Raw genomic sequence first — 19,130 nt, forward strand, 5'->3', positions numbered from 1 at the left:
CATGACAGTACATATCTTCACATGAAAGAATCAGGCTCTTTATTGGACAGAACTATCGCAACAGCGGAGAACAAGTAGGGCAAAACCACAGTCGATATCATTTCCCAGTACGGGCAGTCTGTATCAAACAAACCGACATCAGCGTAAACACTCATTTGAATATGCTGCCAGGTCACTGACAGGCCACAAAGGTCGCGTCGTATTGACATGGCGGTGTCTTAAAAAAGAATCTAGAGAGAACAATGAGCTGCATACGGTGCACACACTTCCAGTATCGCAGTGAGCCGTGCTCATAGGCAACACCAACCATCACCATCTCATGCAAGTCACTGCCCTTAATGACTACGTTATGAAAGAGAAAGCCATGTGATGAGCATGCTGCGGCGGTTGGGCGGGACGTCAAAAAAAAAAATAAGACCAAAGATAAAAAGAACCGGTCCAGATTTTCCTTTCCTTTCCTTTCCTTTCCCTTTCCTCTCCTACCTTTTTTTTCACACACAAACGACTGCTTGCTCACTCTCTCATCCGGTCCCCTAGATTCCCTCACCCATCCTTCAGGGGACGCCTACGACTGCTCCTTTGGGGAGAGAAGGAGCAGGTTGGTAGGGTTGGCTATTGGCAGTGCAGTGTTGCGTTTTTTGCATATGCGAGGAATACCGGCTCCCAGAATATAGCTAGAAGGACAGCTAATAAAAAGTATACGTCCACTACGCCGACTCGTTGCCTTTCCCCCACCCTGTCTTGTCCGCCTTTTTATTTTTCTTTATCGTTCATTGTCACTCTTTTTGTATCTAGGATAGAAAGTACCCGGCTACTAACAGTTCCTTTTTTACTCTTAGCTGGGGCACCCCGAAAGCCCCTGGATGGTCCCCCCTGTGAGAGTGAGCAAGCAGACACGCGTGTGTGTGAAAAACCATATTTCTCCCCAATAAGCCCGTGGGGGCAAGATATCACCACTTTAAGTCCTAATGACGTGTGTTTTCTTTTCAAAAGAAGCGCAGTGTCATTGGGCACAATTTAAAACAAAGAAAATGATATAAAAAAGAGCAGTCGTTGTGAGTGTCGTCAGTGCTTGTGGAAAGAGACACAACCTGAATCAACGTTGTCGAATGACAACAATTCGAAGTGAATGGCGTTGATCACACTCGATTGCCTTCCAAAGTTCGAAATTAGAAATAATAAGTGCTTTGAACAAGCGTGTCACTCTTGATCGTCCTTGATGGATGAGCTGTCCCTTTCCATTCGTTCGTTCGATCGATTATACACACATGATGGTGGAACACACCCAAGCATTTGGCCGCTCGTCGCTTAAAACTATAAGAGCCAGCATGACATATGGTAGCACTGTAGTTTATGAGCATACATATACACATGGATGCTCAATGTGTTTTTTGACATGCTGATATGCAGCCGTGTCATGATCGCCGCTTAAATCGTAATGCTTTACACTCGTGTCGAGTAGAATAATGCTAGGCGAAACAGCGAATTGTCCACAAAACCATACTTTGCTGACTGGAGCGGAAGCACCGACAATCGCTGTATGTAGGAACTACCAACAGCAACAGATAAGGTAGCATCACTGTAGAGTATAGTTTGGTGTGGAGTCTATTGATTTTTTCTCTTACTCAGCTTGTTATCATACCTAGGCAGATTCTCGGACCAACATGGAACGCAGGCCATTTGGCTGCAGATTCGCGGTGCAATCCACCTTCAGGTGTAATCCATCGTTCAGGTTTAAATTCTTCTGCGTCGGATCCCCAAATTCTTTTGGACCGTCCCATCGCGTAAGGACTCCATTGGACTAGATCGCCTTTGCGTACGTGGGTACCATCAGGGAGAACGTCGTCTTGTATAGCCATCTTAGCATTGCTTGGAACTACAGGCTCTAGACGTAAGGTTTCATAGAGTCTAGAACGTCATTAGAGGTACAGGATGATTGTCAGCAGCACATCGATACAATAGCAGACACACAGTTATAAAACGAAAAAAGAGAGAAACTTCACGTACACAGCGTGTGCATAATTCATCTTCTTGATAGTTTCATAGAATTCTGGAGCATCGCTTTCTACCTCGTCGGAAACAAACTGATCCACCTCAGCTACGAGTTTACCTTCGACTCTGGGATGTGTGAGTAGGTGATACAGAGTCCTAAGACAGTGCTTGAGCAGTTGTGTCCCGTCCGGCAATGATGAAGTTGAAAACCGTATCACGTAGCTCTTGATCGTTCAACAACTGACCATTCTCATTACGTGCAGTCATGAACCTTGATAGCAAATCTTTGTACTCGTGACCTTGTTCGAGCTGCTCCTTTCGATCATTACTTAAAGAGTATGCAAACTCGTCAATCACCTTAATATGCTCCTTGTGACTCATCTCCTTTGGATGAAGGAAAGACTTGAGTTTATCGCGAAGGTCTGTGAATGGATCAACAATGCGCTCGAATACGACTTTTTGACAATAATCAAAGGAAACGGCGAATGGAACCTTATCTTTACTGGTCAAAACATTGAGCTGCCGTCCAAATCCGAGACTATACACATTTTATAGATAGATACGTCAATATAGTGCCAAGTCAGTAACAGCAGTATCATAGCTTCAATGATGTATCATATACATAAATTATAGATATTACTACTTATTACGTACTAGACAAACGATTCCAAAGTATACTTGTAAATGGCATCATGGAAGTCAACCGATTCTCCACTGGTGGCTTTTTTATCAAAAATATGCTCAGACATAACGTTCATATCTTTCACGAAAACCCTACATATATACGTATCATTGTTTATGTAAAAATATGAATAAACAAGTGAACGAATCACGTGTCAGTATTAATCCTTCAAGTATGAATACTGAATTAAATGATTCGAAAAATCAAGAAACTTACGGAGTAAATTGATCTCGGAAGTTAGCAACGTTGAAAATCAAGCTAGCAGCCTTTCTTTGGTACCTCCATTGCTCTCCTATACATAAAAAAGAGGTTAAATTATGTCATAATTATCGTTCATCGATTGAAAAGGCATTGATGCAGCTTTCTATAAAAGGGGTCGTACAAACTGGTGATCATTCACGTACCATTTGCAAGAAATATACCGTGGCCAAAAAGGTCTCTACCCGAGTGACTAATATTATGTAGAGCATTTCAGAATTTGCTTGGAGCCATTCAATACACACCGTAAAGGAGCCAATTATCTTGTGAGTGTCCTTACATAAAGTTATCATCTTTGACATAGTTCGAAAAGTTGTCTAAAAAAGAAGACAACGTTATAGTGATGTTTGCTATAGAGAAATTGTCCCAAATAAGGAAGATCTGCATGCGCGCGAACGATGGAAAATGCGCTATAACAAAAGAGCAAGATGGGGATGTTACCTTTTAAGATCCAACTAACATTTTCCGGGCTGGATGGTCATGACCATAGGAGGAATGAATAAAGCAGAAGCGTACCTATAATAATTGATTTACACAGCAATTGTCCTGCGTTAACAACAACAGTGACGGAAGCGTATGGGAAACATGAGCATCATTATCCGAGTATACATAATTACATGTATCCATCGGACACTCCAACGGTCTTTACCATCAATGAATGCTTTAGTCAGCACGTCACAACAGTTGGGAAGCGACTTTAGCGTCTAATAATCATATCCTGTGCCTGAGTCCCCATAGTACTCGTGGGCCCATTCGCATGCCTGATGACTTAAGTTACTGAAAAACACACTCAAAAACACACACACGGGTACGTAACAGCAGAAATACGGCGACGTATCTTTTGATTTTATACAGCGCAATGCTGCCTTTTTTTTAATGCTTTTATTAATCTACATACTGCTACTACTACATACCGCTACCACTGCTACTGCCAATGCTGCTACTGTCACTGCTGCCACTGCTACCACTGCCACTGCTGCCACTGCTGCCACTGCTGCCACTGCTGCCACTGCTGCCACTGCTGCCACTGCTGCCACTGCTTCTGCTGCTACGGGTAGTCCTGGCTGAAACGACAAACTTTTGGACGCGGCCATCCCGGTTCATCGTTATGCTCGTCGACACTGTGCACGGGTACTTTTTTGCATTCGAAATCTTGGTCACAATTTTCATGATTCAAAAGAAAAGAAAGAGAGAGAGAGAGGAGCAAAGTAGCAAAAATTATCTCCATGATGTAGTGCTTTTATATCTTTTTTTTTTTGTATGAGTAAAGTTTATTTAAATTGAGGGCTCTGAGCCCCAATAAAATATGTTGCTTATTCTGTTATGGGTGCTATGGAGGGGTAACGTGCCTTTAGGTCCTGCAAATACTGTAATGCAATCGTTTGATTCCATGGCGACTCATCTAAGACTGCGCGCCAATGCATTGTCCAAACAGTTTGTAAAACCAGACCGTGCTTTTATATCTTATCTGTTCGCTTGGTCAACTGATCCAAAAAAGAAAAAAAAGAAAATTGACAGCGTCACTTGCCAGCCCAGGTGATGCCATGTTACACCGACAAGCACACTCTGGACACGCCGAACTATGGGTCTGTCGTCTCCCGAGGCATTCGGAATGCAACCTCACTGACATTCCCCTTTGCAATGTGCTCACTTCAGGCTACACGTACACACTAGTCTTGTCTTTCTACATGGCTCTCACAAAGTGTCTCCACTTGTTAAAGTATGATGACGCCTTTTCTTCTACTCGACACTGAGGTTACACAATGCCTAGACTATCGATAAGGGCGCATGACGGGGGCATTGTCTTTTGGGAAGCAATATTGGCGATCCGTGATTCCAAGTGGCAATCGGAACAATGCTTACAGAAGCCTCACTACACGTTGTGCTCTTACGCGCGTTTGAAAGTACAGGCGCGTGTGACATCCAGGAGATTAGCAGACTCTCGCTGTCTATGTCCATGCGTTTTTGTACTCTGGCGGTGCATCTGCATTGTCTCTAGGATGATCGTCCAAAAAGAACTCTTCATTCTTGTCGCTGTTGCGGCTGCTGCTGTTGACGCTACGGCCATCGTTCTGGTGGTGTTGCTGGTACATTGCTTATCTACAGGTCACCTTCGTTACGCGTCTGCTAGTGCTTGTCGTTACCTTTGTTGGTGACGTTCGTTCCCTAAAAGAGAAGTGGGAGTGAGAAAAGAAGTGCTTTATGTGGACGAGGAGAAGAGACGGAAGAGAGTGGTTTTGATCGGGAAGCAATATAAATCAAGTCTCTCTTTTCTTGTTTAAATAGCACAGAGCAGCTCGCATTAAAACATCGATGCTCGACCGGGTTACACGCAGTCCGTAAGGTCTCATAATGCATGTGCACACACCAGGAACATCAAGATGGCCATCATAGAGGAAAGCGGATGTGCGTTTAGCGTCATTGATAGTGGCGTCTATGTATTAGTTTTCTCTCTGTCTCTCAACGACATATACCTACATTTTAATATTGTACAGCCAATCTAAATTTGAAATCCGCATTAAAATACTATATTAGCTACCAAGGCCAGGCCCGCATATATTACTGCCACACATAGGGTTGCATTGCTAGCCATGAGCTGTTGGATCTATGATAATGTTTCCCACGAGAGTCACATTCATGCTAAGCGTCATATGTAATTCCAGGTTGATCCTTTTACTGAGCCCCTTGGTGGGGTGATTTTCTATACTGCAAAACACCAAGTACCTCTGTATTCTACAACTACGTGGACGTCATCACTCCTTGCCTGCATTCGTTCACGTCGATCATGATGTTTTTCGACCCTCGCTCGGGAAACTGATGACTCTAATAAATGCACATATAGGTCAAACTCTTTATTTAAGATCCTCGACATTTGCAATACTTGTGGTGAACCACATTAATACACTGCTTAAGATATCAACAATAAGATATTCGGTTAAACATTATAGCACACACGTATGAACACTACGGCATTCCGGCTAAACACTATTGAATAAAATCTCTTACTCGGATGATTCACCTTACGTGAACAGGACAATGAACCTATCAACAGGTACCTCGGCCATTACATCAGCTAACGCCGGTTTCAAAGATGTGCCCGATTGACATAACGACTTCAGGAGAAGTTCTGATACGTCCTTGATCCATCCTCTAACACATAGTTTATCCATCAGTCGGATGAATTGATATCGCCGTCTTAATAGCTAGAATATAAAAGAGCTTTATCTTTTGTTGGAATAAAACATCATCTCAAAGATACTTAATCTTGTCCCTTATTATCTTTATTAAAGCTCTATCATCACAATACTCATATGCTCTCTCTTCTTTTTAGATGCAACGCTAAATTGCGGTACAACTACTATATTCTATTCAAAGATGTTCTTGATCCTAGGATGGAACGCCACTTCTCCAGTTTCCATGCCATGCCGTTGCATTGAGAGTATGCCGATCTTCGCGCACAGATAGACACTCACATAGAGGGAGAAAGGAAGGTATGAGAGAATTACAAAGAGCATCTCCACTAGACATTCATCTGTAAAGTTCGGGTGAATCTTGGCGCTGTGCTCCTCCGCCAAGCTCTTTTATCATTTGTGTGGAATATACGATAGACGGTGCTACCTATATCAAATCAGACTTCAAAGGTGTTTCTAAATCATGTGCATGTATATACAATGTGTACTATCAAATGAAGCATTTACGTCTTGCTGTGCCATTAATCAAAAGCAAGGTTCTCATAGGTATAGCGTATATTATCACAGTTTAGGACCATGCCTCAAGTATCAACGCCGTTACTATTACAGTTGCATATGAGCAACAGTGACACATGCATTTGCAGATATTGCACTCGTCGAACAGCTTTTTTACTATGATACGTTCTTCGATAATTGATGATGATGATGGATGGCGCCTTTTTAAAGCTCTTTTACATTGAAACAGAATAAAGTTGGATGCACTGTGGTCGGCAAGTTTTTAAAAAGAATCTCCACCGGCACGCCAGAGATCGCACTTCTGGTTGTATAATCACTGAATGGATCGCATAGTATCCAACTTGTTAATATTTTCATTAAACCAGTCGAGGATGCGCTCCTTGTTATTAATCTGGTCAAAAAGTATTCCAAACAAAGGAATACCGCGGAGCGTAGTTGTGCCTTCTCGACGGGTTGTGAACATTGCTCGATCATTGTATTTGAGGGCCAAGATGCCTAGTGTAGCAGCACCGATTAAAGCTGCGGTGCCTCCGGCGCGGTTGACCGTTGTTGTTTGTAGAAAGTCGTTCATTTTGGGGAATAATAGTAGTGATATGCTAAAGAAAGTATTGAAACTATAGTGTTCAAAAAAATTGTACGGGTTAGACTTGCGAGTATATGTATAAGCGTCGTGGTGTGTGCTCCTTAGACACGAAAGAAGAAAAACGTATTCAGAGCAAAAGGAAGAGCGATTTGGAATATTCAGGTTTGGTGGGGGGGATGACTCGGGAGTATCTGTCTCCCGAGGCCCGAGCAATGAGCATCAGCCTCCAAAGTCCGAAGAGAGAATTGACTCATTTATGCATACATCGGGTTGATTTAACACATCGCTTTCCCGTAGACTGTACGGTAAGGTAATGCGATATAATACGTACCATAACTTTGGCTGCTTGCCTGAAGCTAAATATGGAAATTGATCATAAACAAATAATCAGCCACACCACGTAAACACCAGCAACAACGGAGGGCCTTCGACTGATGTTTACTTTGTTATTGCAAGATTAATTATCGCAGCTTCTCTTGGTATCATAAGCACACGTTCAATGGCTTTATTTGGTGAATACACGTACATCGAATAGTTGACTCACCCCGTTGGCCGCATGTGAGAGCCAGTATAATTTTGGAGATTCTGCCGATTATTGGCCCGAGTATTATAGGTAGGGGCGATAGTACTTACAGTAGTGTCACTTTTTCAGTATGTAGGAAGTATCGAGTTTATCAGTGCAACTTCACTAGCTGTATTTTCAAAGACACTCAGTATTTATGTCCGCACCCACACAACATTATGCACTACACATATAATCAAAATATAATGAATAATTTGTGAGCTACAAGCAAAAATATATCATACATCTATGTTGTTTGACTTGCTGGATGGAAAAAAAGAAATGGACGCTGGCTGCTGGTAGGATCGTGTTCTTTCATATACGAAAGCATAAAGATCAAACAAGGGCAATGCTAGACGTTTGGTTTGATCCAAAAGTAAATGAAATGCTTGAGCTGCTTATGTATAAATATGTCTCTTATATCATAGTTTTGAACCATGAGAGATATATCGGTATAGGAAGTATAGAAAGGATTGTGGTATACACGAGTATGTGTTGTCAGCGTAGGCTGCTATTCACCTATCTCGTCCATAAACATACCAGAAATGCAAGGACACCACTTTTTTAGCAGTTAACGCGTCATACAGTCTATCAGCGTACATCGATCTTACTCTATATACTGGCTCGCTGAGAAGCTTATCTTCCGTGATTCGACTTGCTCATTCGCAGCCGTGTCTTTGCTTTTTCCCTCGACCTGGTCCAGTGCACGGCCCACTCACAAACAAGCGGCGATACCATCGGAGGGTACAACTCCGCAAAGTGAGAGACACGTACCACTACCGCCGCAGCATGGCTGTCTACTTGACCACCAAGCACACCCCCTTTCCTTTCCTTTGGTGCTGTATCTTTTGTTATGTCATTGTAGACAACCCACAAGTTGATACAAACGAGAAGAAATGTCTATATAAAGCGAGCAGTTTCGCTTTCTTTTTCTTCTTCTTAACTTTAGTTCGTTTTGGTACGGCGTTTGGCTATAGTGCAGATTCACCGCTCTGTGCAATGACCAGTCCAAATGCCTGTGCTGGCGATTGTTAAGACTCTTCAATGATTCGCTAGATTCAGTGGTCTGCCCTGAGGGGACTCTTGCAATGTACCAGTGGGAATGTGGACATGTACTCGGGCAAGTGATCGTGCACCTTCGGGTGCACGTGATGCCCGTGCTATGTGGTGGGTTTTAAACGAACAGATTATTATTTATTAAACACAAATAAGAAAATGATAAACAAAATAAACAAATCTTTTTTCTTCTCGCACTCTTCTCATTGTTTTACGAAATAAGCTTTTTACTCAAAGAGTTTGATGATCATAAAGATAACGTTTCCTTTTTTCTACCGGCCTTTGCTCTTTTGACCTGCGTAACCTTTGATGTTTTCAGCGTTGGGGACATGGAACTTGTCACTTCCATGGAGGTTCTGCTTGTGTGTTGTCAATGCGGAACGTCTATTTTTTTGTGCACGACAAGTCCAGAGATCGCGAACAAAAAAAAAACAGATTTTATGTATCCTAGCCAACAGTTACACACAATCACAACGCGTTTTATTGCAATTGTGCAAGCGTTTTTTATACCTTTTTTTAGTCTTTTTTACCTTCTACGTTTGCGAAAATAATCGCCAGCAGAAATGTTTGTTATGAAATACGGCCCTGGGCGCAGATAATACGGGTGGGGCTGTGTTGCCAACTTTAGTAACTTAGCTAATTAGCGCTCTTAGTGGAAAATACATCTTGGTGAAAAAATAAGTCTGGACAGCACGAACGAATAGAAACTCTACTGTAAAAGCTGGACACGGTTATCATAGGTGGTGCTTGACAGCTTTTAAAGTCATTTTGCCACCTATCCAATACCCAAACGTTTTGAGTTTATCAGTGCAACTTCATTAAAGAAATGTTCTATTCAATGGTACTCTGATGACTGTTTGAGGACATCTAGCACCATTGTTTTTGCCATTACATTCGCATGCTTTGCACGTTTTACAGTTGTACCCCGGTTTTTGCAACCGAGGGTTTTCCGATTTTTTTTTGCACAAAGTGAGGATTTGCAAGTAACGGGGTAAACAATTCTGCTTCAAATAGACACTGGATAAGTCATCCTTCTATATACACTAACCCATTGTTTATCTGTTAGAGATGATGTACGATACGTTCTGTGGGGATTTCACATAGCTCTAAATGTTACTACTTGCATATATAAGACCGTTCTTTTATTGAAGCTGTCTAGTGCAGTAACCGTATCATTTTATTCCTCGATAATACGCAACAGATGCTTCTTTCAGTTGATATTGAAAAAATTGAAGCTGTTTTTACCCCGATAACGTGCAAATCGTATAAACTCATTTGCAAGTTGCAAATGTGCGAAACTACTAAGTTTTTTTTTGGATTTTTCAAAAAAAAGTTGCAGATATACGAGGAATTGCAAACGCAGGTGTTGCAAAAACCGGGGTTCAACTGTACATACAACGCCGTTTGGCACGCCTTGCCGGAAGACCAACTAAAATGCTTCTTGACAGTGCTTCTGCTTGTGCTGGCTCTTGCAGCTATTAGAGCTGCTTGGATTATTGATATATGTTTGCTGCTGCTATCATTGGCTGGATGATATTGGCAATCAAGCGTGATGGTGCAATGTGTGTCTCCTCAGGCGTCGAAGCTAATGATATAGTCGTATCTAGGATGTTTTGCTGATGTTGAGATAGTGAAAGTCAAAATAAAACTGGGAGAAAAGGTATTTGTATTGGCAAGTGCCGATTTTTGAAGGTAAGGACTAAATTTCAAGCTACTTTGAAAGCATATGAAAGCCTGTTATGTTTTATAATCACGTACTCTATTGCTATCTTTGCACTCCTTGTTATAAATTGCAATCTACCTGCGGAAACCTGGTATTCTGAGCGAAACCCCTTGCCACACACCTACACAGTGCTCAACATCCGCTTATTATAGTGCGCTTAGTGAAGAACATGCCGCATGAATTTGCTCATCCCGCTTCTTGGGTGGCTCATGCTTTTACTGTTGTTATTATGAAAAATCCCGACTTTACGAGAACCAGTCTCTAAATAAAGACGTAAAGCCTGGCAATATATTGTGATTATGGCTACCTGTCATTGAGAAAAAAAAGCAAGAAGTTCTTTTGGAGTTACCCGATCCAGCTAGAAAGGTTACACACAGCGTAGATCACACTTCTTTTAAAGCTATATCGCACTTTGAAAATTGCCCGCTTATGTTCCAGAAATCTCGAACCTCAACCGAGGCGGGGTAAGCCCTTTCATTTTTAGCGTTTCGTGTATACTGCTATAGCGTGAATGCCTTTACTGACATGTCATCGCAAGTTCCTCGGCAAGAACTTTTGGAGGCAGGACGGAAAAAGGTATGTGCTGAACCCATTTTACAAAAGGGTTCTCTCTATCTGGCAACTAACAAATAATTTTGGGTACTGCATCATCCAGCTCAAAGACTACCAACAGAAGCGGAGGAGCATGAATACGCCACTGACGCAAACCCAAAGCATAACATTGCCAAACAAACGAATGTCAGCATCATCTCTACGATGGCGAAATGATAAAGCTTTGGACTTTCCATCTACTATTACTAATGCGTCGTCTCCAACGGAATCAACAATCGCCACTTCACCCACCTCTTTCAACGAAGAGTAAGTCATTAGTTCCTATGGCTCAACGACCAGATGATATTCACGGGTACCTATATCCTGACCTTCCCTTTTTCGTTTTCGGTGCCTATTAGAGCATATCCTTTACCGCCACCTAGTATTATGGCACGACCTGCTCATCATCCAACGCCAGTAAATATTTTGCTGTATTTTCTTCAAATCCCTAAAAAAAAGGTTCTGTTTTCTGATCGGTTATTGTTTGTGTAACATTATCTGATAGACGCCTACGGTCTCTACGCCTCCGCCTTCTTCCTCAAAACGAAACACAAATAGCAGCGGCGATGGCGGTGGTGGTGGCAAAATTAGTCGTAGCAATAATAGCGGTAGATCACGAGGCCACGAACGATCACAAAGCACTCTGCTCCCGCCAAATTATGCATCAGAATTTCCAAGTACCTGGGCCTACGCAAACTCATCACATATACCATTGAAGACCACCTCGAATATGGATGAAGCGTTGATTTGGATCCAGCAAAACAATCGTCTGGTACAGGAAAATCATCGATTAAAGCAAGAGTTGGATCAAGTAAGGCGGGAAAAGGATCGGTTGAATGAAAAATTACGGTATACAGAGAGAAAGCTCCAGCAACAGGAATCACTGTTATTACTGCAAGATACTAGGCATCATCATCATCATCATGAAAAACAACAACAACATCAAGCAATACTTCCTCCACGCAAAGCATTAGAAGAAGAGCGGTGACGATGACTTTTGTATGTACCGTCATTTACTCTAGTAGAATAACTCCGGCTGGCCCGTGAAAAGAAGGATCCTGTGCTCCAACAGTATACAAGCAACCTTCTTCTGCTTGTTTCCCCCCCTCACTATGTATTATATCCAATTGTTTTCTGTTTGTGGATAGTGTAGTATGCCATTAAAGTATGCACGCTTCTGTAGTACTATGCACCCTCAACAACAAAAAAGCTTAAATTGAATTTGTGTTACTCCCTTTTGTTATCGTGCGGTGTCATCCATTGGCATACAAAGCACGCACAACAAAATGTATGATATGTATAACCTGTGGGCTTGTAATATGTATGTTATGAGAAAAAGGCGATAACTACTACAAGTACTTGCAATCATGTTTGTTTGTATTTTGCATACAGTATAAATTTCTGTTTTGAATATGTACAGTAAAAGATGCATGTAGTGATAGAGGAAGCCTTGGCAAAGCATCAAAAACAAAAAAACACACACCGCACAACATGCCATCTTTTGTTTGCACTTCATAGTAAGATAGATTTTGCTTTTGTCTATTTGATAAAACAAGAAAATCGCTGTTTGCTGCAGTTGTGATACTGATCCAGGTCAATCATTGATAGTCTAACTAATGTACAAACGTATCAATACAAGACAACGAAATTAATAAAATTTCTCAAGGAGAAGAAGACTTGGCGTACATGCTACCGCAAGAAACAACAGATCATTAATACTGTTATCATAGAGATGGATGGTCTGTAGATTTTTATAAGATCAAAAACTTGTTAATCCATATTAGCTTATATGAAATCCTGTGATAGATGGAAAATAAACACTAACTATTGTATGTATGTAGTGGCTATAGCAGCTTTTCTTGAGCATGTTACCTTAATGTAGGCATGTCACTGCTGCTATGTGACCATTGATATGAATGTTGCTCTACTATGCATTACTCTCACTGCTGGATAAGAGCAAAATAAATAAAAAATAAAAGGAGAATAGAAGAAGAGGTCATGAGAAAAAGAACACAAGTGCCCCTCACACTGACTCCCATCCTCCAATTACTCGATTACATAATTCCATTCGGCTATAATTAAACATGAGGAACAAACATTATATAGAGTTAGCATGTACCAGCTATTGGCTTGTCAGCAAACAAAAAAGATCATTGTTTCCCCTTTCTCAGTCTCCACATAAATGCTCCTCATCTACGCCTTTCCTTCTTTTCAACGTCGTTCTCCTTTTTTTGGCCTTGTCCAATATACAGCTGTTATAAATGTATATCGCCTTTACTATTGATACTACCATGATAGCCTAGGATTGTATAGTGGTAACTTTAATTTCATTATGTTTTATGTATTGTCATGTATGCACGGTGTACACGGAAAATGATTACATGGAGGTTATATTTGAAGATATCAAGGAAGATAATGTATACGAATAAAGAACAAATTTTTATTACTATTACTACGAAGAAGAAGAAGAAGAAGAAGAAGTAGGAGATTATGTACTATAGACTCGACTGTCTTTTGGGATATGGTTGATGTGCGGAATGATCGTAAGTATGGTTGTTGTGTGTGTGTGTGCATGTGCATGAAGTAGAATGTAGGATAGGATGATTAGTCTGTGTCTGCTGTTTGAAGGTGATTTGTATTGATGCGTTTATCGAGAGGTATTTAGTACTGGTGCTGTTGATGTTGGGTATGATGCTGATCGTCATTGTTTACGACAAACAAACCACTGTTTTGTTGCGGTTGACGGTCCATTGATCCACGGAATCCGACCCATTGCACCGACGCTACCGATTTTCGACCGAGCGAGGCAAAAGCTGCCGACGTCCAAGTGCCTCCCATGATATTACTGCTGTTCTTTTTCTTTATCTTTTTTCTAGCCGACTGTTTTCCTCCTGCGCCTGCTTCTCCTTGTTGCTGCAGTTGTAACCGTTCTTTTTCCTCGATGTATATGCGATGTAGATGATGATGATCATCTTGTGCAGATAGCTCGACCTTTTCGTTAGGCGCTGTAAGTGTTCGAGGTTGTTGTAGTTGGGAACTTAGGGAAGGTGGCTGACCAAAGAACAAGGCCGACAACCGATTTCGTTTGGACGACTCGAGTTCAGCATCAGAGGTTTCACGAACAATAACAACAGAGGAATTGTTACCGCCATTATCATTGCCGGTCCTGCCGGGGGAAGTAGTACTGCTGCTGGCATGCATCATCATAGGTTGCTGGCTGTTGTCTTTAGACAAAAGTTCGTCTTCGTCGTCTTGTCGATTCTTTGATTTCGTACTACCACAGGTTTGCTGCTGCTGCTGCTGCTGCTGCTGTTGCTGTTGCTGTTTCTGTTGCCGCCGTCGTTGCTGTTTTCTGGATCGGATGCAGCAATAGACCACGAGGACACCCATGATGACGGCAACCAATATGGAAACGACGGCCACAACCGAGATCCAGAAGGGTTGAGATTGTCCTTGGCCGGTTTCGCCGCGTTTTGCTAGCAGTGGGGCAGCATGTGTTGTAGTTGGAGACTGAAGTAAGAGCAAGAGCAGGGACATCCTCGGCAACAGCTGGAAGAACAGGAGTTGTTGTAGCTGTGTGCTGATTAAAGACATCATGTCATGTAAAGAGGATACCAGGGGAAAGAGTAGAGAGAGAGAAAGAGAAAAGGGCTGTTGTCTGGTCTTTACGCATATACATACACATACACACACTAAGCATCTCTTGTATGATTCGTCACCATGCACCCTCCCAGCTATTCTAAGGTCTGTACGTACGGGTGGCTTCCTTTTGGGATCAATGATAGATGAGTTTATTTTTAATGACGATGATTGATGAAAAATAAAAAGAACAAAGGATAGCAGAGGGAAAGGAAAAGGAAAAAGGGAAGAAAAGAGCGAAAAGGAAATACTTAATTGTTTGCCCCTGAGGGATTTGCTCTGCAATTTGGGACAAATTTCCATTTGACTGTTCCTTTTTCAAATACCTATAGCACAGTGTGAAAGTGGATGCTATTTCCTCACATCGCCCCCCTCCCTCATTTCCACTTTTAAATGTCGCACCAAAATCAGCCATGCGTCTTGGAACTTGACACTCTTGCAACCCCTTGACGAACTATGCTATCTCATACTATCGTTAGCTTACGCGCTGAGTTCCGTTGCGTCGCTGTTGCCGATGTTGCTGTCGTTCGGTTTCAAGCGAGAAGTATGACGAGGCTGTAGCCACTCCATTGGTTTCTTTTGCGAGAAACATCGCTAAGCTCGGCGGCCAGCGTGGTATTTTCCTACACAGGTATTTATTCACTTTAGCACACAGCGGTATGAAACGCAAATCCGTCGAACGTGCAAATGCCAACATTAAGCGTACATCAACCAGCACGACGGGAACAAGCAGCAGTGCCACTGTAACAGCATCAGTAACATCATGATCAGCACCAGCACCAACACCACATCTCCTCGACGATCCAGAACCCCGGATATGAACAAATCAAAAAGAAGGAGACAGTTTGGAGAGAGGAAACATTGACGGTAGAAGACACAAAAACGAAATCTTGCATCCGCAAGATCAGACATTGGAGTTGCCATTAAAACTTGCGAGGAGCTGGCGTAGTACTCAAAAGCAAGTGGTCGGCTTCTAGTTTTTCGGTGCGCACAACGCGTACAACGGATGAATAGTGTGGTGCAAAAGCAACTGTTAGCATTTCCCACAACGGTGATGTTGTCATCATAAGCGCATAGCACAGCAGTGGCGCTTGCCCAGCTTTCCATCATTTTACCAAATTGGGCAAGGATCGATTTCAGGGAGAGGGGGCAACAGTGATTTCTCCCTTTCCAGCACAATTCACTTCTGGAGCCCTTCCTGATGTAGCACCTGTCCCGCGTCCTTTATATCTCTTCTCTCTTTCTCTCTCTCTCGCTCTTTCTTTCTCGCCACACATTCAAAAGTCATCGCCCTTCATCTCTCTGTGGGTAGGTAGAAAGCTTCATGTACCCGCTTACTAGGCATACATATCTTTACTGTCTTTTAGTACATATACTGTACCCGGACTTTCGTAACCGAGAGCAAGAACCGTCTGCAACAGGAAACTTGCTCAGCTTGACAAGTGGTGTATCCGTGAGAAACGTTCCTCAAGGTCGTTTTTTAAAGGGATCAGATACTTATAACTGTTGTCTGTGAAGAAGAAGAAGAAGAAGAAGCGAAATGCTACCAATCTCCCGGTCTACTACGTAGGTGGATGGTTTACTTAGTTTTGAAGAAGAGCAGCTTAGAGATCCACGGGAAACACAAAAGCAACGGCAACACAATGATAACTGCATACATACACAATGCACACAAACGGCAATTCCGGACAGCAGACCGGCCACTCTTTTTGTCTGTTGCCATTTTCATCCCGTCAGTCCGCACCCATCTATTTTAGAAGAAGCGGTGCCAAGAAACGGATTTGCATTTCCGTCACGTGCTGTGGGGCAGACACACTAAGCTTATATTAGGAGGGCGGAGGGAAGGAGACCTCTTCTCTCTCTCTCTCTCTTTACTTTTTAGTAGCTTTGCTGCTGCGACGGACGAAGAAATATCATTTTTATTCTTGCAACTGCACCCCCTTTTCCAACCTTTGCTCTTTACCCTCTCTTTCTCTTTCTCTCTACTTTCTTTTGACGCACACAATGGACACTGAAGTTTTGTATTGTCGCTGGCAAAATTGCAACAAAGGCTTCTCGGACCCTGAGCTCTTGTACAGTCACCTTACGAACGACCATGTTGGTCGAAAATCCACTGGCAACCTTTGCTTGACTTGTCACTGGGAGAATTGCGATGTCTCCGTAATCAAACGAGACCACATTACTAGCCATCTACGAGTTCACGTTCCTCTCAAACCACACCATTGTAGTGTAAGCTTCTGCCTATCATTGCGGGGTACGTGGAAGTACTAGACTGGTGCAGTATTGCTGAACCTTCTTTTTTTTTTAATATAACTGTTTAGTTTTGCAACAAGTCGTTTAAACGGCCTCAAGATTTGAAGAAGCATGAAAAAATCCATAGTGAAGAGCATGTTTCTTCGTTACGAAGTAACCAAGCACGACAAGAACAGCAGCATCCAATGACACCGCCCGATATTGCATTATCACCAGCTTCTTCTTCTTCTTCTTCGACCGAACCCCACCTGCAACATCCTTCACCTCCTTCACGCAACACACCCATCTCGCCACCACAAAGCACTTATTCTGAAGGTAACCTATAAAGACAAAGAGGGCAATTTTTGTGTTTCATCGACTGTACGTTAAACCATCCACACAGATAGCTGGATGCATCCATCGCCAATCACCGATGCCTGCGACAATTTTGCTGCTCCTCCCCACATGAAACAGACTGGCTTTGACGGCGCAGACCAGTATCAACTGATTGCGGGCCTGATCCCTGATGAGCCTAACATGAAGGCCGAGTACAATCAGGGTAAAGTTGCTTTGTTTTGAAACATGATATTGCAGGAAATAAAAAGGCTTATATGCACGCTATCTATAGATATTGCGAATCGATTGTCCATGCTCGAGAACATGATGGGTGGTAACAATGCCACCATCAGTCCGCAAAACATGAATCTGGATATTATGAATGACCAACAGCTGGCAGACATCAATGCATGGCTCGCACGACTTTCTGGCAGCATTCCGCCGGACCAGCAACAACAACAACAACAACATCATCATCAACATTTACAACATCAGCCCCATCCGCACCATCAAGTGACGCCGCCTCCGGTGGACCATAAAATGTTCCAACAAGAAGAACAATGCCTGTATCAAAACAACTATTCCTACTACGAGACACCAGCACCGTCGTCGTGCTATACCACCCCACCGCCCACCACCACCGACATCATGCTTCAATCGTTTAACGACCAGCCGCAAGACATGGGCATGCTGTATCCACAAGCGGCTCAACAAGCAGCAGCAGAACAGGATATGTATGTCCGATCGCATCCTGTAATACCATCCACCACTACTGCAATGGATACCAACATGATGGGTTACTACGACCCACAACAACAACAACAACAACAGCAGCAATTTGATCTGCAGTTCGGGTACCCAGCAGCACCAGCAGCGACGATGGAGACCGCAGCGCCCCAGGTAGTACCGGTACAACCACAACAAGATCCATTAGCGGGCATGACGGGTCTACGCCATCATTACACCACAATGCCCGATATCACTGCCCAACACTTTGCACCAAACGTGCATACCGCCATGAACTTTACCAGTGGTAATAGCGACGAGAAGCGTGGACTGAAGAAGAAGGAGGACGGCGTCAAGCCGACCAAGGCCAATCGGGTCTCCACAGAAAACAAGAAGCAGATGGCAACGCTGTTCAATGTATTTACCAGTGTTGGCGAGCCTGTCCAGCGCATGGCCAAGGAAGAAGCAGCAAAGAAGAAAGAAGATGAATCGCGAGACAAGGAGGCTCAAAAGGATGATGACAACGACGACGACGAACAAACCAAGAAGGTGAAGAAACAGCAAGACGACGAAAAGAAGAAAAAGAGCAGAGAGGTTATGGACTTGTTAGCAAGCGACTTGTCGACGCTGGATATCAAGTCAAACAAGCCGAGCAGTAGCAGTGTCAACGGTTTATACCCTGGTAGCAGCAGTAGCAGCAGCATTGGTCAGCAGCATTCACGACAACGGCCGCAATCTCCACCGAACCGAGTACAGCAACGACGAATGCAGCAAGGTACAGCAACAGCAGCAGTCGTAAACAAGCAACAAGATGTGTCGTTGCATTCGACGAATGAACGGCATCGTGTTTTAATCGAACAGATTAGAGATTGGGTGAATGAGAGTTATGCGATGAAGATGAAGAAGAAGAATGACGCAACAAGAAGCAGAGCAAGAGGAACGACGGGAACGACGACAGCACAGCCGGTGCACTAGGACGTAAAAAGAATAGTAATATAGTATTAGTTAGTTGGTAATTTCTCCCCACCCCCCCCCCCCCAAAC

General features: G+C 42.9%; 5 protein-coding genes across 5 annotated transcripts; 2 read left to right on the forward strand and 3 right to left on the reverse strand.

Moving 5' to 3' along the window:
* Positions 1–1,351: 1,351 nt before the first annotated feature.
* BDB00DRAFT_872370 (cytochrome P450) lies at positions 1,352–4,102 on the reverse strand (the record flags this gene model as incomplete). The annotated part of the gene is made up of 9 exons (XM_053126948.1): positions 1,352–1,536; positions 1,643–1,908; positions 2,008–2,118; positions 2,156–2,530; positions 2,647–2,766; positions 2,891–2,966; positions 3,079–3,125; positions 3,213–3,249; positions 3,847–4,102. The coding sequence occupies 9 exons, from the start codon at positions 4,100–4,102 to the stop codon at positions 1,352–1,354; spliced, it is 1,473 nt and encodes a 490-aa protein (XP_052979752.1).
* Positions 4,103–11,005: 6,903 nt separating this feature from the next.
* On the forward strand, positions 11,006–12,494 carry BDB00DRAFT_823252 (uncharacterized protein). Its single transcript, XM_053123528.1, has 4 exons — positions 11,006–11,139; positions 11,219–11,421; positions 11,514–11,571; positions 11,660–12,494. The coding sequence occupies exons 1-4, from the start codon at positions 11,089–11,091 to the stop codon at positions 12,140–12,142; spliced, it is 795 nt and encodes a 264-aa protein (XP_052979753.1). The 5' UTR covers positions 11,006–11,088; the 3' UTR covers positions 12,143–12,494.
* Positions 12,495–13,521: 1,027 nt separating this feature from the next.
* BDB00DRAFT_823256 (uncharacterized protein) lies at positions 13,522–15,057 on the reverse strand. The gene has a single exon (XM_053123529.1). The coding sequence runs from the start codon at positions 14,749–14,751 to the stop codon at positions 13,816–13,818; it is 936 nt and encodes a 311-aa protein (XP_052979754.1). The 5' UTR covers positions 14,752–15,057; the 3' UTR covers positions 13,522–13,815.
* Positions 15,058–15,865, reverse strand: BDB00DRAFT_823259 (uncharacterized protein; the record flags this gene model as incomplete). Its single annotated transcript, XM_053123530.1, has 2 exons — positions 15,500–15,865; positions 15,058–15,416 (listed from the first exon to the last, which is right to left on the reverse strand). Coding segments are annotated over exons 1-2 (361 nt in total), but the record flags the coding sequence as incomplete, so codon positions are not given.
* A 932-nt stretch (positions 15,866–16,797) lies between these two features.
* Positions 16,798–19,062, forward strand: BDB00DRAFT_872374 (uncharacterized protein; the record flags this gene model as incomplete). The annotated part of the gene is made up of 4 exons (XM_053126949.1): positions 16,798–17,022; positions 17,115–17,361; positions 17,429–17,584; positions 17,654–19,062. 4 exons carry the CDS (start codon positions 16,798–16,800, stop codon positions 19,060–19,062), a joined length of 2,037 nt encoding a protein of 678 aa, XP_052979756.1.
* Positions 19,063–19,130: the final 68 nt, after the last annotated feature.

The sequence above is a fragment of the Zychaea mexicana genome, assembly GCF_025766255.1.
Source record: "Zychaea mexicana strain RSA 1403 chromosome Unknown BDB00scaffold_36, whole genome shotgun sequence".
Taxonomy (NCBI): domain Eukaryota; kingdom Fungi; phylum Mucoromycota; class Mucoromycetes; order Mucorales; family Lichtheimiaceae; genus Zychaea; species Zychaea mexicana.